This window comes from Macrotis lagotis, chromosome 1 (assembly GCF_037893015.1).
Source record: "Macrotis lagotis isolate mMagLag1 chromosome 1, bilby.v1.9.chrom.fasta, whole genome shotgun sequence".
Taxonomy (NCBI): Eukaryota; Metazoa; Chordata; class Mammalia; order Peramelemorphia; family Peramelidae; genus Macrotis; species Macrotis lagotis.
The window spans coordinates 109,806,447-109,819,282 of NC_133658.1; the positions used below are offsets into that span (position 1 = coordinate 109,806,447).

At 34.0% G+C, this 12,836-nt stretch overlaps 1 protein-coding gene across 4 annotated transcripts in view; it reads right to left on the bottom strand.

The window, feature by feature from the left end:
* The window catches only part of RTN4 (reticulon 4), a 140,231-nt gene that overhangs the window by 49,817 nt on the left and 77,578 nt on the right, over positions 1–12,836 (bottom strand). For 3 of the 4 annotated variants that reach the window (XM_074206293.1, XM_074206283.1, XM_074206275.1), the window contains 2 exons: positions 4,005–4,061; positions 886–3,306 (listed from right to left, as the gene is read on the bottom strand). The exons of the other annotated variant lie outside the window; for it this stretch is intronic. In XM_074206293.1, the coding sequence (XP_074062394.1) occupies positions 886–3,306; positions 4,005–4,020 (2,437 nt within the window). In that variant the 5' untranslated portion in view covers positions 4,021–4,061. The remainder of the gene's footprint in view (positions 1–885; positions 3,307–4,004; positions 4,062–12,836) is intronic. 4 annotated transcript variants of the gene reach the window in all.

Consider the following 12,836-nt stretch of genomic DNA (forward strand, 5'->3'; position numbering starts at 1 on the left):
CATTAGCTTTTAAAGCCCTACACAAGATGATCCTAATCTATCTTTCCAGATTCAATGACCATCAGTGCTTCTCCCATCTTCTGTGATCCCCTCCTGTTGGCCTTCTCTCTATTCTCACTCATAACAAACCATCTTCAGCCTTGCAATGGCCATCATTCACTCCTGGAATGTACTTTCTTATTCCCTCCATCTCATTCAATCACTCTCTCTCTTTCTTAAGATGCAAAACAGGTACCATCTTCTGCATGAAGCCTTCCCTGATGTTGGATGTTTCTAAAGATCCCTCCTCTCAAACTACCTTGTATTTAAATACTTTAGATACATATAATTGCATCTTTTGTATACTGTTATTATAATTATACATATTGGTTGTCTCCCTCATTAGAAAGTAAGATCATTGTGTGTTTGCATTATTTCAGTCTGTACCTGGATCCTCAGAGTCTAGAATGGATTCTATCACATAGCAAGCATTTAATAAATACTTGCTGACTGATTTATAGACACTCCAAGCAACTTAAAATATTATGAATTAAGATTTCTTCCTTTGAAAATAAGACATTAATCTCTTTTATGTAGAACTAAATAAATGTATCTAAAAAAATAACCCATACTATGGGCAAACCAATAAATTCTTACTTAATCAGATAAGAATATATGTATTCATTCTACAAGTGATGAACTAATAACTTATGAAGCAGCTAAGACAGAGATAGGGGTAGGGGTGGAAGGATAAGGATTGGAAAAAGAAAACATTAAGAATTCATTTCTAGGTTCCTAGGAAGTATCATAATAAATTCAATATATTAGACAGAATATTGTGAACTATATCATAGAACTTCACAACATGCCAGTTGAGAAAAATACTGGTTAGTGTCACAAGATTACCTGAAGTCTTACTCAGCTCTGCTGAAAATATAGCCGATGGTGATCTTTTCTCTTTTTCTGTACTAGAAGGCTTTTTTTCCTCAACTTCTTTCGAGATAACTTTGGGCTTTACTACACTGACTATCTCTGCATTAGGAGGCAAAGCAGAAATATCTGTAAGCAACGACAGTCCCTTGGACACAGCAGGCATGTCTTGGGGGACTCCATCTGGAGCTTTGGGCAAAGTAGGACTCTTTTCTTCAACTTTAGTCGGTGCATTCTTGAGAGAAAGGTCATGGGGTAATTCTGAGCATAGCAAGGAGCTTTCTCCTTTTTGGAGATGATCGTTTTCATCTTTCAGCGATACTTCCATATTAGTGAACTCTCTAGTCGATTTAGCAGGAGGAACAGTTTTTGAGCTAACAGTTATAGAGAAATCTTCTACAATCTGAATTGGAGAAGAGTCAGCAAAGAGTTCAGCTTCTCTTATTTTTGGTTCCTTAGAAACAAACAAATCTTCATCTGAATAAACTGCAGTATTCAGTTCCTCCATTTGCAAAGGAATTTTCTCCTTGTTCACCACTGTGAAAGCCACTTCGGATGACAGAGCAGGGGCTGCTTTTGAGGTGTCCAGAAGAGGCTGAAAAGATTCCAAATATGGCTTTCCCATAGTAGCAGGTGATGCATTGAGTTTTTCCTTACTTTCATGTTCTATTACAGATGATAATGAAGTTTCCATTAAACTTTCTCTTTCAAGCAGCACAGCTTCATCTTCCTTTTGAGGAACTTCTGATATTGAGTCGTCACTGAATAAATCAACTGGTTCAGATTCTGGTGAGGAGTCTTCCACCAAGTCAGTAAAGTCAGGTATAGGTTGTGAAACATTCTCTTTTACTGCTATTTCTGAATAATCAGTAAAGTCTGGGGAAGCAGATTCAGCAGAGAGTTTTGTTTCTTTTATTAAATCGCATGCAATAGAAATATAGGATGCTTCTGTTTCTTCAACAATTGGACTAATACATTCAGGCCCCTTATTTTCTTCTTTTATTTCTAGTACTTCTTTTGAAGGTATATTCATAGTATCTTCATATGGTGGGGGGGTTTCTGTCTCAAATTTGAGGCCTTCATAATTGACAGGTGTAAAAGCCTCTAATGGTGATGAACTGGGTTGCACAGCTGAAGCACCAGCACCAGGAGTTACAGAATTTAGTGGGGCTTCCATAACAATGTCAGGTAAAACTGGTGAAGGAGTAGCTTCTGATTCTTCAAATGAAGGACAAAGCTGGGCTACAGAATGTAAAGACTCCTGTAAAGATTCGGATGTTTGAACCAAATCCATTTTTGTTTCATAAGCCAATTTTGTAGAAGTAGTATCACTAATTTTGCTTTCATATGCTTCTTGTACTAAATCTGGAGTAAGACCTTCTGGCATGCCTGCTCCAGCTTCTGCAGGTACCTTTGATAAACTATCTGTTGAGACATAGTCTTTTTCACGATCCTGCGCTGACACAATAAAAGGGTTTGTTGTCTTGAGATTACTATTATTTTCAGTCACAATTTGGGCTTGCTTTTCTGAGATTTTTTTTTCATCTGTCTTATTTTCAGAAGTTTGGTCATCTAAGAGAAGAAAACCTTTTTTTGTAAGAGTTTCAGCTACTGCATCAGGTTCAAAAGAAGCATATGCCTGTGAAATATTTTTTACAGCTTCTGGTGTACTAGGAAAAGAAGCATCTTCATTACTGCTGTCACTGTCTTTGTCATGATTCTTTTTCCGTAGACTATCTGCAACATATTTCTCATCCACAATACTTTCCAACTTGCTATCTAAATGATCTCGGACATTCTCTATATTACTCTCTTCATTGTAAGTATCTTTTGCTTTCCACACTTGCTCAAATGGTTTGAAGTCTACATATTCTTCCCTTAGAGGAGCATCTTCGGTAATGCTACCCTTACCATATTTTGCTTTTTCAGAAAATGTAACTTTGTCCTTTTCTTCTGATTTAGTGAGAGCTAATGGAAACTCCTGTTGGCACTGGCGGAAGGTCTCACTGACTAAATTCTCTTGTTTATCTTGTTTCTTCACTAATATGTCTTCCTCAGGGATTTCTTTGAAGGTTAATTCTGCTTTTTGCAACCCCTCAAATGAAGATCCCATTTCTGAGTATTTCAACTCTGAAAATCCTCTTAAGTCTCTATCTACAAATGGATTTTTTCCCTTCTCTGTGGATTCTTTAGAAACTTCATTTGTAGTTTGGTATGTTTCTTCTGTAGATAATACAACTGGAAAGTTACCAAAAGATTCAGGTTCTTTAAAAGGAGCAGCTGAGAGAGGAGACAGAGAAGGAAGAGAAGCAGCAGTTTCAAGAAGTACAGATGTAAGATCCTCTTGACCAGCCGATATAGTGTTACCCGGCTGCTCCTTCAAGTTCATAACTTTTTCTGTGACCATGGACAGAAAGGAAAGTTAGAGAATGCAAGTGTTCTTAAAAGTTAATGCAAACTTTACAACAGATTCACATTAGTATTAGTAAAAATAAATTACCTATAGTTAGCCAAAAATGGCATAGTAAATAAAGCATGTTAATTGAGTTAGAAACTATTAGTTATTAATTGAATTAAAGCTACTGCTCAGCAACCAAAAAGTTATGTATGTGGAAAAAGAAGTAACTCCATGCAAGACAGATATAAATAAAGAATAGAAAAGGACTTGTGTTAACAAGTAAGAAAAATTACTTTTACTCAGTTTTAGAAAAGAAAAAGTTTGAATTGACAGTATTTAGGGACTGGATAATAAATTATCTAAATCCTGGCATTCATTTTCAAATAAAATTAAGAAAGTTAATGCAACAATTAAAGTGTTTCAACTCTCAGCAACTATATCTGTTTGGGAAAAAATTAATTGTTAATGTGTAAATCAAGGGTCCAAGAATTCCCATACAACTACCATTATTCTACCTATTTCCCTCTTAGGAAGCCTGAATGTATAAACTACAAATTTAAAGTCTGACATAGGACAAATATTCTTTGGACCCATGCTAAATTTTAGTAAACACAAACTATTCTGGAAAGGGTTAATGAGATGAAAGCTTTAAAGGACAGAATATACTTAGGATACAAGGCTAGCAGAAAGAACTTGCCTGCAGAGGAGTGCATCACAGGCTCAGATGAAGCAGGAAGAGCAAAAAGGGTCTCATCTGAAAAACAAATACAATATAACCTCAGCAGAAATAAAGATAGATAGTTGGAAGGAGACTGGGAGCAAGAGGAAGCAAGCAAGTGTATATGATTCATAATGAGATAGCACAAGACTGTGACACAAACATCCACACAGAAAAAGTCAAGTCTAAAAAATCTAGAAAAATGTATACAAATCAACAGTCATAGGACTTCAACACTGTTATATGCTCATTGTCAGTTAAATTTACTGAAAAATTTATGCAAAGGACCCATATCTTCAAAGAGGCAGTACTGAGTATTTTTATAGATATTTTTTAAAATATGTATTTAAAGTATGGGTTACAGAACTTTTATAAACTAAAATAGCAACACTAAAATATCAACTCTTCTCAATGTGGCTATTACATGGAGTTCTACTTTGTGAAGATGTGGTCAATAATGAAAGAGGATTTAATAAAAGTTGCTGTTCAGTCATTTTTTTTTCAGTCATCTGACTGTGACCCCAGTGGGGCATCCATGACAAAGATACTAGAGTGTTTTATTTATCACTTCCTTCTCCAACTCATTTTATAAATAAGAAAACTGAGACAAGGTGATTAAGTTATTTGCTCAGGGTCACACAGCTAGTATCTGGGGTCAGGTGTTAACTTAGAAAAATGGATCTTCCTGACCCTGGGCCCTGCACTTTACCCAGTGCGCTCCCCAGTTGCCCCAAAAAGTAGATAACCAAAATGACTAAGGATATGAGAGAAAATTGCCTTAAAGTATGGATAAGATGAAAATCTATACATAAAATTTATGGAGAATGTAGATGGAGTGAATATGTATTTGTTCTCCATTCATATACAGGTTTTTATTTAGCACCTATAATAGCCAGGTACATACTAGAAAATTTAGAGATAATTCTTTATTCTGGAAAAAAGAAATTAGGAACAAAAAACTGAGGTACTATGTAACCCGGCACTCTTAAATTTTTAGTAAAGGCTTACAACAAATTAAAATACTAATAGGCCACATTTGCATAACACTTTTTCCAGTTTATAAAGGATTTTACTGATAACAATGTAAATAATTTTTAAAATTAGTTTCATGAAAGTTTTAACCAATTCAAACTTTTCATTCTTTAAATCTGGTTATTTATCTTTAACTTCCAAGGGTAAGGGAATAAGCTGTTCCTAACCATAACATGTCCACTGGTATTATAGTCATATATTATAAAAAGTGGGATGAACCACAGGTTTAAACCAATTCTTTATGTTCTCAGTATATTTCTTTTGCTTTAATTAATCCCAGATGAAAACAGATTTGGAAGCTGAATAACTGAACCAAATAATAAACTAATACTAAATAGAGTCAATTTTTTTGTGGAACTCCTGTAACTTGTAATAATAGAGAGCTGTGGGTCCTCAACAAATACTAAGGCAGTAGAACATTTATCAATATCTCCTTATAATTCAGAAGGAAAAATGGGGAAAATAACCTGTCAAAAATTTGAATTGTGAAATATTTTTAAACAAATGCAGTTTTATTATTTTAAGCACCAATATACATAGTGGTAAAAGCCATTGTTACTCAATACATTTTGGAATAGTTCCTCCTCTCCCGAAGAATACATTTTCATTCTTAAATGAAACAATTAGAAAACCCTTGAAAAAGTAACACCCTTTAGTTCTCCAATAAATATTTATACTCTGAAGCTCTTGCAGTAGTCATAGAGCTAGAGATCAGAAATTCCCCAGTGGCAACCCACTCCCTAAAAAATATGTGCTCATCTACAAGTGCAATCAATCTTTTGACATTATCAACTTCCACATCTTATTCCCTTTTCTTCACCTAGAATCTCTACCCCCAAATCTAGAACTTAAATAAGTCACCGTTTACACTGGACTGAGGGACTAACCTTTATTAATTTCATAACATATACCACTTGGACCAGATGAACTTAAAAAATAGAAAACATTAAAGATGCAATTCTGGCATAAAGTATTTGAAAGTCAAGATAGGAGTTATAAAATGAAACATATTTCAATACGAAAGATTTCTAATATGCACTAAGAAAAAAAAGGAAACAAAAGTCTTTAATTTAGATCTAGAAAAACCAAATACAATACCAAAAAGAATGTTGCTTAGAACCAACTTATCTATGTGTTATAGCTACCACAAAGGGGAAAAAAAGGAATATTTAGTATTCCCTCTTTATATTATCTCCCCTGTCAATGTCAATCATTCAGCTTCAACTTTAGCTTCTTTATAAATAATGATTAAATCTCTATCTCCAGCCTAGATGCTAGTCTCATGAGTCTAGTACCTTCAAATGCTTCCATTATATCTCTTGAAAGATTTAACTGATCTCAAACATAATACAATTAAAACCAAATTTCCCTTTGATTTAATTAATGCTATAGGGCAACTTGGACAGAGCTCCTGGTCTGGAGTTAGTAAGATCTGAGTTCAAATCCGGGCTCTGACACTTACTATCTGTATGACATTGGGGCAAGTCACTTAACCCTGACTGCTTCCTATCCAAGGCCATCTCCTGTCATACATACTGATTCACATTTGACTGATGGTTCCAGAAGAGGAATGAGGCTGGTAACTTAGCCACAGCACCTCCTCACTCAAATCCAATTTACCTGTGTCATGGCCTTCTTCAAGAAAAAAAGACCAACATCAACACTGACATCACTAGTCATTCAATTTACCATGTCTTTCGATTCTTTCTTCTCCATCTCACATATTAAAGAGCAAAAATTTTGCTTCACCACTAATATATGGGAAACAATGTATAACACTACACACACACACACACACACACAAACATATATATGAAATAGTTCCCAACATATATTATAATTCTCTACCAAACTGTTAAGCTCCATGAAGGCAAGGATCATGTCTTAGCTAAAATTTGTGTTTCCCTCAGAGTTTAGCACAGTTCTGCACAAAGCAGGTACTTAATAATTGCTTGCTAAATTATTATATCAAAAATTATTAACCATTCTTTATGGTGTCCACCAACTGAAATAAGACTTTCTGCTTTTGAACTCATATGGAAAACAAAGGGAAAATGAATTTTAGTTATATCTACATTTTGATACTCTTAATATATATCTGTGGGAGAAACCATTCTATGAATGAATAAAATTCAATGCATGAGGAGAAACATTGAAGCTTAAGGAATGAGCACAGTAAGAAAAATAGCATTAGAATTTACTATATTTCTGGATTAAGTCAATGAGAAAAATACAATTAAGTATTTTGTGAAAAATATTAAGAAAAATTTTATCACAAGAGAAATTAATAATATAACTATCTGTGAAATTGCTGTGAGAAAGATTCCATCATTATACATGTCAAAAAATTATCATACAGATGATAACTATTCTAAATAATTTGATAATTATATATGAGCTATACATGCTTATTTTACTAAAACAAATACAGTTTTTGTGGTGATTTTCCCTTGCAGTTTCAATATGACTTTTCTACCTAATTTAGCTCTTCTGTAGTTAAAGCTTATCATAATATTAACTCATAATATCATAATAACATAACAATATAATATTAACTCAAAACTGAGTTAGTCCACTAAAATTTTCAAAATATCCCAAGGCAGGAAACCAATATAAACAACTTTATATTTCATAAATGATGGGTTTAAGGAACTAGAGATGTTTGAGCCTAGAAATCAAGGATGTGTGGAATGATATAATTGTCTTCAAGTATCTGAAGGATGTAGAAGAATAAATTTTTTGCCTCTAGAAATTTGAGCATGTTCTCTGAGAAAAAAAAATTCCTATTAGAATTGTCTAAAAATGGAGAAGGCTGCCTTGAAAGGTGATGCATTTCTTCTCTTTTGAGGTCTTCAAAGGAAGAACCTAGTAGAATTAACTATCTGACATGTTCTAGTGACAATTTTTTTCAAACAAAGATTGAACCTGATGGATGCTGAGACACTCTACAGTTATATGATTCTACAAGTCAGTGTCAAGTTTATCAGACAACTGTCTAATGAGGATGTGTGAAAGAAAATTTTGTATATATATTCCTGGATTTTTTTTCTCTCAAATCAGAACTGATAGCCACAATTAATTATACTCTTTTATGACTATCTCAGATAAAAATGGAAAAATCTCATTGATGGATCTTTCTATCATAGTAGTTATCTATCTGGTATCTTGTCATTTATCCTAGGAAGACAACTCTAACCCTTGTATATGAAGCACAGCCACTTTTAAAAGTTCTTTGAGATGACTGGTCTAATAAACTTGAGAGATGTAACCTAAGTCTAAAAAATTATCAAAGCTATGTAGAATGAATTTGTGCCCTCACACAAATACCAGAAATGGGAAAAGGGGGATGGAAGAGGCACTAGGAAGTTTGAAGGACAAACAAAATGATGTCATATGATAGAAATATGTATATTACTCATTTCTATCAGTTAAATTCAATAAAAATCTCTTAAGTACCTACTATGATCTAGACATTATTCTAATAGATACAAAATGTATACATAATAATGGGGGGGAAGAATGTTATTAAGAAGAAAAATAAAGCACCAGCCCTGGAGTCAGGAGTACCTGGGTTCAAATCTGGTCTCAGACACTTAATAATTACCTAGCTGTGTGGCCTTGGGCAAGCCACTTAACCCCATTTGCCTTGCCAAAAAACCTTAAAAAAAAAAAAGAAAAATAGTTTCACCTGAAGCTGAAAAAGGGAAAGCACTTCAGACCTGGGGAGAGTTGGCTATGATGTGTAGGACTGGACATGAAAGAAGGAGGTCTCTGACTTTAAATATTAAAGAGATTGGTGTATATCTCAGTATAACTTCCGGATAAAGGAAGTAGTACAGTTAGATCCCATCTGGAAGCTCTATGGAGGATGGATTGGAACTAGAAGGCAACTGTCATTGTCCAGGATAGATGGATGTGATGAGAGAGAAATCAGGCAAGGATGCCTGAGTAGGATGGTGAATGGGAATAAAAAAGAGAGGGACAGATGCAAGAGCTGTCTTGGATACCAATTCTATCAGCATTAGACAAATCACTAGAAACAGGAGATGAGTAAGAGGGAAAAGTGAAAAGCAGAGAGGCTGATCTCAGGCTGCAACAACCCCTGAATCACAAAGGATGGTGGGATCCTCAATGAACTAGGGAAGCTAGGAAGGAGAAAATTGATTTAGATGTGATTAGTTTTCAAGAGCTTCTGGGACACCCAATTTGAGATAAGCAGCAAGCAGTTGGTGCCAAGGAGCTGGAGCTACATAAGGTGTACAACTTATCTCATCAAATTGCTAGTAGTTAAGGATAGGGAGTCTGAAAATTCTTTGTACATTCCAAGACAGCTAACATATTGAAGATAAAGAGAGATAGGGAAATAGCCAGGAGGGTAGGACAAGGCCAAGACATTTCAGGGGAGAGAGTGAAGAATCTAGCAATAAAAAAAATAGCAGAAGAAATCAAAATTGTGAGGTACATATCATTCCCATCCTTCTTGCTGATGGACTGTCTCAAAAAATGTTTAGAGCAAGTGAACTGAAGGTCACTTTACAATGCAATACTTTATTAAATTATAAAAAAGTAATGTTATCACTTGAGCAAACATTAACACATTAAATATAAATGAATAAAATAGCATGACAGTGACTTGTCCTAGATCATTTCTATCGGATCACTATTTACCTCTTGAAAAAATGAGTTAAATTAGAACTGTGGAGTTTGAACTAAGACCAAGGATTATATTGCCTTTGATTTTTAAAAAATATTGTCCTATTATGTGATTCTGCTATATTTCATACTACATGTTTCTTCCTTAAGGATATGATTTCTCTCTCATCACAATGAACTTAGATCAATCCATACTATGGGAATGATGGAAAGACTAGCAAACTGCCTTCTGTGGGGTAGGGGGAGGGAAGTGAGATTGGAGGAAAAATTGTAAATCTCAAAATAAATAAAACCTTTCTAAAATTAAAAAAATGAGTTAAATTAATAAAGATAATAACTAGTGTTTCAAGCCTAAGTGATATGAGAATTGTGATATCAATAAATGATATCAGCAAAATGGGCAGAGGGAGCTAGTTTTCAAACAATCCTACATTACTTTACATTTTTACACTCTTTTAAGGTTTATAAAACACTACCTAGCCTAAAGAGTTGCTGTGAGAAAAACATCAATAATATCTTCATTGTAAATATGAGGCAACTTGAAACTTTAAAATGTAAAGAAATTTACATAAAGTTGTACAGTTGGCAAGTGTCAGAGCTAGGATTGGAATCACAGTCCTCCCAATGTCAAATTTAGTATCCTTTCCACTATACCTTTCTCAGTTTTACAGTGTTCTCAATTGGACACTGCGACACCCAACTGTGGTAGTAAGACCATTAGAAATATATAAAATAGCAGAAGAAATCAAAACCATGCTTAAAATAGGAGGCAATATATATTATCCCTATTGTCCTGCCTACTCTTGAACTGCCCCAAAAATGCTTTGAACAAGGCTACAGAAAATGAGTTGGTATATATAAGCAAAAATTTATAAAGTCTAGAAGACATTTTTTAAATATGAATTAGACCTGATCCACAGGTTTTCTTTTAGAAAGAGTCTCTGAGGGAATGTTTTATAGATAAAAAAAGCAGTTGGTTGAAGACCACAACTTATACAACAGCTAAATTTGATAAGGAAGAACTAATAAGTGAAAGGAATACTACCACTAATTAAAAAAACAAACATAACTTCAAGAAAGACAAAGGGCAAAAGAGGGGAATGGCAGGTGAAAGATACCGCAGACAAATCAAGGAAAATTAAGTCTAAACAAGGGTTATAAACTTTGATAACCTTCAAAAGTGAACATAAAATTTAGTCATTAAATTACTGCTAGTGTTTTTTTCAGAGTAGTTTACTAATTCTGCTTTTGTCAATGGTTTCCTTTAAAAGGTCACCATATTTTAACAAATACCAAGAAAAAAAGTATAATATCTAGATTGTGAGTTGAGGAAAAGAGAATTCAAGGTTGAAGGAATAAGTGATTCAGAGCACCTAGTAAGCTCAATAGCATTTTTTATTAGTCATTAGCAAGAAAGTATACCACTGAATAAGTAACCCTCCCCACAAATAGATGTTGGTAAGGCTAAATATCTGTGTCATAATTAACCTGTCTAGAAATGAACAGTTCCTCCAAGAAAAGCTTTTGGGAGGACTCAAATTTATATAAACATTAGATTTTAAATAATTTTTCTAAAATAGAGTTGTAATAGTCATTAGCATATGCTTCAGGATATAGGCATCATTTTATAAATAGGATAATGTAAGAGAAAATCTAGTCAACTATTCCTAGTTGAAAATTTTTTCCACAATTAACCAATATAAACTGATTAAATAATTTTCCAATCCACAGAAAGCTACTAAAAAATTCCAAGTCAAGTTTTATGGGGAGTGGGGAGATAAGTACAAATTGTTTTAGAGGCTTCTACTGGGGGGGGGGGAGGTCTCTTGAAGTTGAACACACAAAGCAAGAATGGTATGAGAGTTCAAGAAATTACCCCCAAAAAAAGCAGTCAAGCATTGAGACCAAGTAAAAGACTTAAGTTAAAAGATAAATTGCTTAGATGCCTTTATTCTACATTCACAATTTCTAAATTATTAGTTTCTAAATTAGAATTAGGAAAGCAGAATTTTAGGTTACATACCTTTGATATTTTATCTAGTTACAAAAAACCCTTCTCAATACTTCAAACCCATCTCTGGGGGCAACTAAGTAACACAGTAGATAGAGCACCTGTCCTGTAGTCAGGGGGATCTGAGTTCACTTGATATTGATACCTAGCTGTGAGATCTTGTGCAAGTCACTTAACCCAATTGCCTCACCAAAAATAGGTAAGTTTTAAAAACCATCTAAGGATGCTCTTGGAATCTGCACCAAGCACAGAGATACTAGATACTGGTACAATTAAAAGACTATTATATGAGAAATGATCTGGGTTCAAATCCAAGGTCTGTTACTATGCAATCTTGGGGCAAATTTCCTCATCTATAAAACAAAGTAAAGGGTGCCAAAATCTTATTCAGATCTAAATTTCATTTTCTTGGAATGTAGAGCTAGCTACACTATGTATGAAACAAATACTATAAATAACAGTCTCAAATAAATTCCTCTTGGTTTTGAAAGCCTGAAGCTTACTGTAATGCTTCTTATAATTCAATACTTCCTATGGACTTGTCATTTTAATGTCATTCTTATAGATAGCTATGTTCTCATATATCCTTCCTGAATTTAGTTACTGAAGGGTAGGCTCTATGTCATTTTTCAATTTGTATCCCAATGGAACAGGATACTTGAGAGAGTAGACCTTTAATAAAAACTAAACAGAAATGAATAAAGGTCATCTCCAAAGAAGCAAATCTTCCCTTTTTTTGCCTTCTGAACTCATAACTGATCAGAATACTAGAGGGTTTTATTGTTTCATCAATCACTTTTCATAAGTTCAGTTACTTCCTGCAAAGTTTTTGTAAGATGTTAAATTAATATTCTTTTGTCTAACTTATATTGTCTCCTTATTTCAAATTTATCCTTTCTCTTTCATCGTTTTTACCTTCTATCTTTTCCTATATATCTCAAATGAGTCCTTCAGTCTCTACTACCAAAAGGTTTGCCATTACAGAAAATGGGAAGGTAAATGAATCCTTATTATTTGGATCCCCCTTTATACCCTAATAATACTTTCTTCTGTGTCTGAGGTAAAGGATACAAAAGGATCAGAGATCTTTTTCTGTTTCTCAAGAGAAAAAAAAT